This window comes from Calidris pugnax, unplaced genomic scaffold, assembly GCF_001431845.1.
Source record: "Calidris pugnax isolate Ruff unplaced genomic scaffold, ASM143184v1 scaffold322, whole genome shotgun sequence".
NCBI lineage: Eukaryota > Metazoa > Chordata > Aves > Charadriiformes > Scolopacidae > Calidris > Calidris pugnax.
The window spans coordinates 20,907-22,156 of record NW_015091035.1 but is presented as its reverse complement, the minus strand read 5'-3'; the positions used below and the strand labels follow the sequence as shown (position 1 = coordinate 22,156).

Genomic DNA, 1,250 nt, shown 5'->3' with positions numbered 1-1,250 from the left:
GGGGGGGGAGGAAATTGGGGGGTGTCCCCTCCCCGGAGCACGTTATTCTCCAACCCCACCCCTTTCTCCTCAGAAAGTGAAAGTGCAAAGGAAAAGGACAGGGATAAGACCCCGATGTGGGAGGATTCAGCTGTAGCTGGGGTTGGGTTGGGTTGGAGGAGGGTTCAAGGGGGGCTTTGAGGGGTTGGGAGGTGGGAAAACGTGGGTGGGGTGGGACTGGGGTGACCTCCTGAACCTCGGAAGGGGGGGGACACACGTAGGACCCATGGCGGTGGTGGATCCATGGGTGTTGGTTGGGGAGGTGTTGGTTGAGGAGAAGCTCAACTTGAGCCATCAACTTCATCCTGGGCTGCTCCACCACCAACGTGGCCAGAAGGTGGAGGGGAGACACCCCACCATCTCTGGGGAGACACCCCACCACCACCCACCCCCAACTGGGAGTTCTGTGTCCACCCTGTGGGGCCACCAATGTCTGAAGGATGTGGGGCTGTTGGACCCTGGCCCAGGTTTTTTTTGGGGTCACGATGGGTTTTGGAGGGGAATTCCCAGCTCCGACCTTGCCAGAAGGGAAACGGGAAGAACCCAACGGTGACCAGAGGAGGAAGAAAGAAATTACACCCCAAAAAACCAACCCCCCACCCCTCCCTTATTTGCACAATGACCGGTAGGAAGAAACACGTGGCCGACACCTGCCCGGTTCAAGGCCAGGTTGGATGGGGTTTGGAGGAACCTGGTCTAGTGGAAGGTGGCCTTTAAGAAACTGGGTGGTCTTTAAGGTCCCCTTTCCACCCAAACCATTCCAAGAGCCTTATGGTCCATGGGGAGAAAGTGGGGGATGAAGTTCTCCTCCTCCCCAGCCCTGAGGAACCTTGTCCCACCCTCAGCTCCTTCACAGAAGCCCCTCAACTTTCTGCGAGAACTTCTGAAACCACCCCACCCCAAACCTCCACCACCACCTGGTGGTCTCCAAAAACCACCAGTAGGGCCACGCACCCCATTGAACCCACCAAAACCAGTAGAACCCCTGAACCCACCAGAACACCAGAACTTCTGCTCTCTCCACAGGTGCCGGAACTGATCCAACCAGGATGGAGAACAACTCAACAACCAAACAAAGCATCTCCAAAATGAACCAGACCACCAACACCTCCACAGACACCAACACTACAACCATGGAGGTCACCACCACCACTACAAACACCACCTCCACGCCCACCCCCAATCCCACCACCACTTCCAGAACCACCCCC

At 57.0% G+C, this 1,250-nt stretch overlaps 1 protein-coding gene across 1 annotated transcript in view; it reads left to right on the top strand.

Annotated features, from left to right (window-relative positions):
- The window catches only part of LOC106896299 (mucin-3B-like), a 16,433-nt gene extending 15,302 nt beyond the window's left edge, over nucleotides 1-1,131 (top strand). The window contains exon 15 of the mRNA XM_014956133.1: nucleotides 1,066-1,131. Within this exon, the coding sequence (XP_014811619.1) occupies nucleotides 1,066-1,131 (66 nt within the window). The remainder of the gene's footprint in view (nucleotides 1-1,065) is intronic.
- Nucleotides 1,132-1,250: the final 119 nt, after the last annotated feature.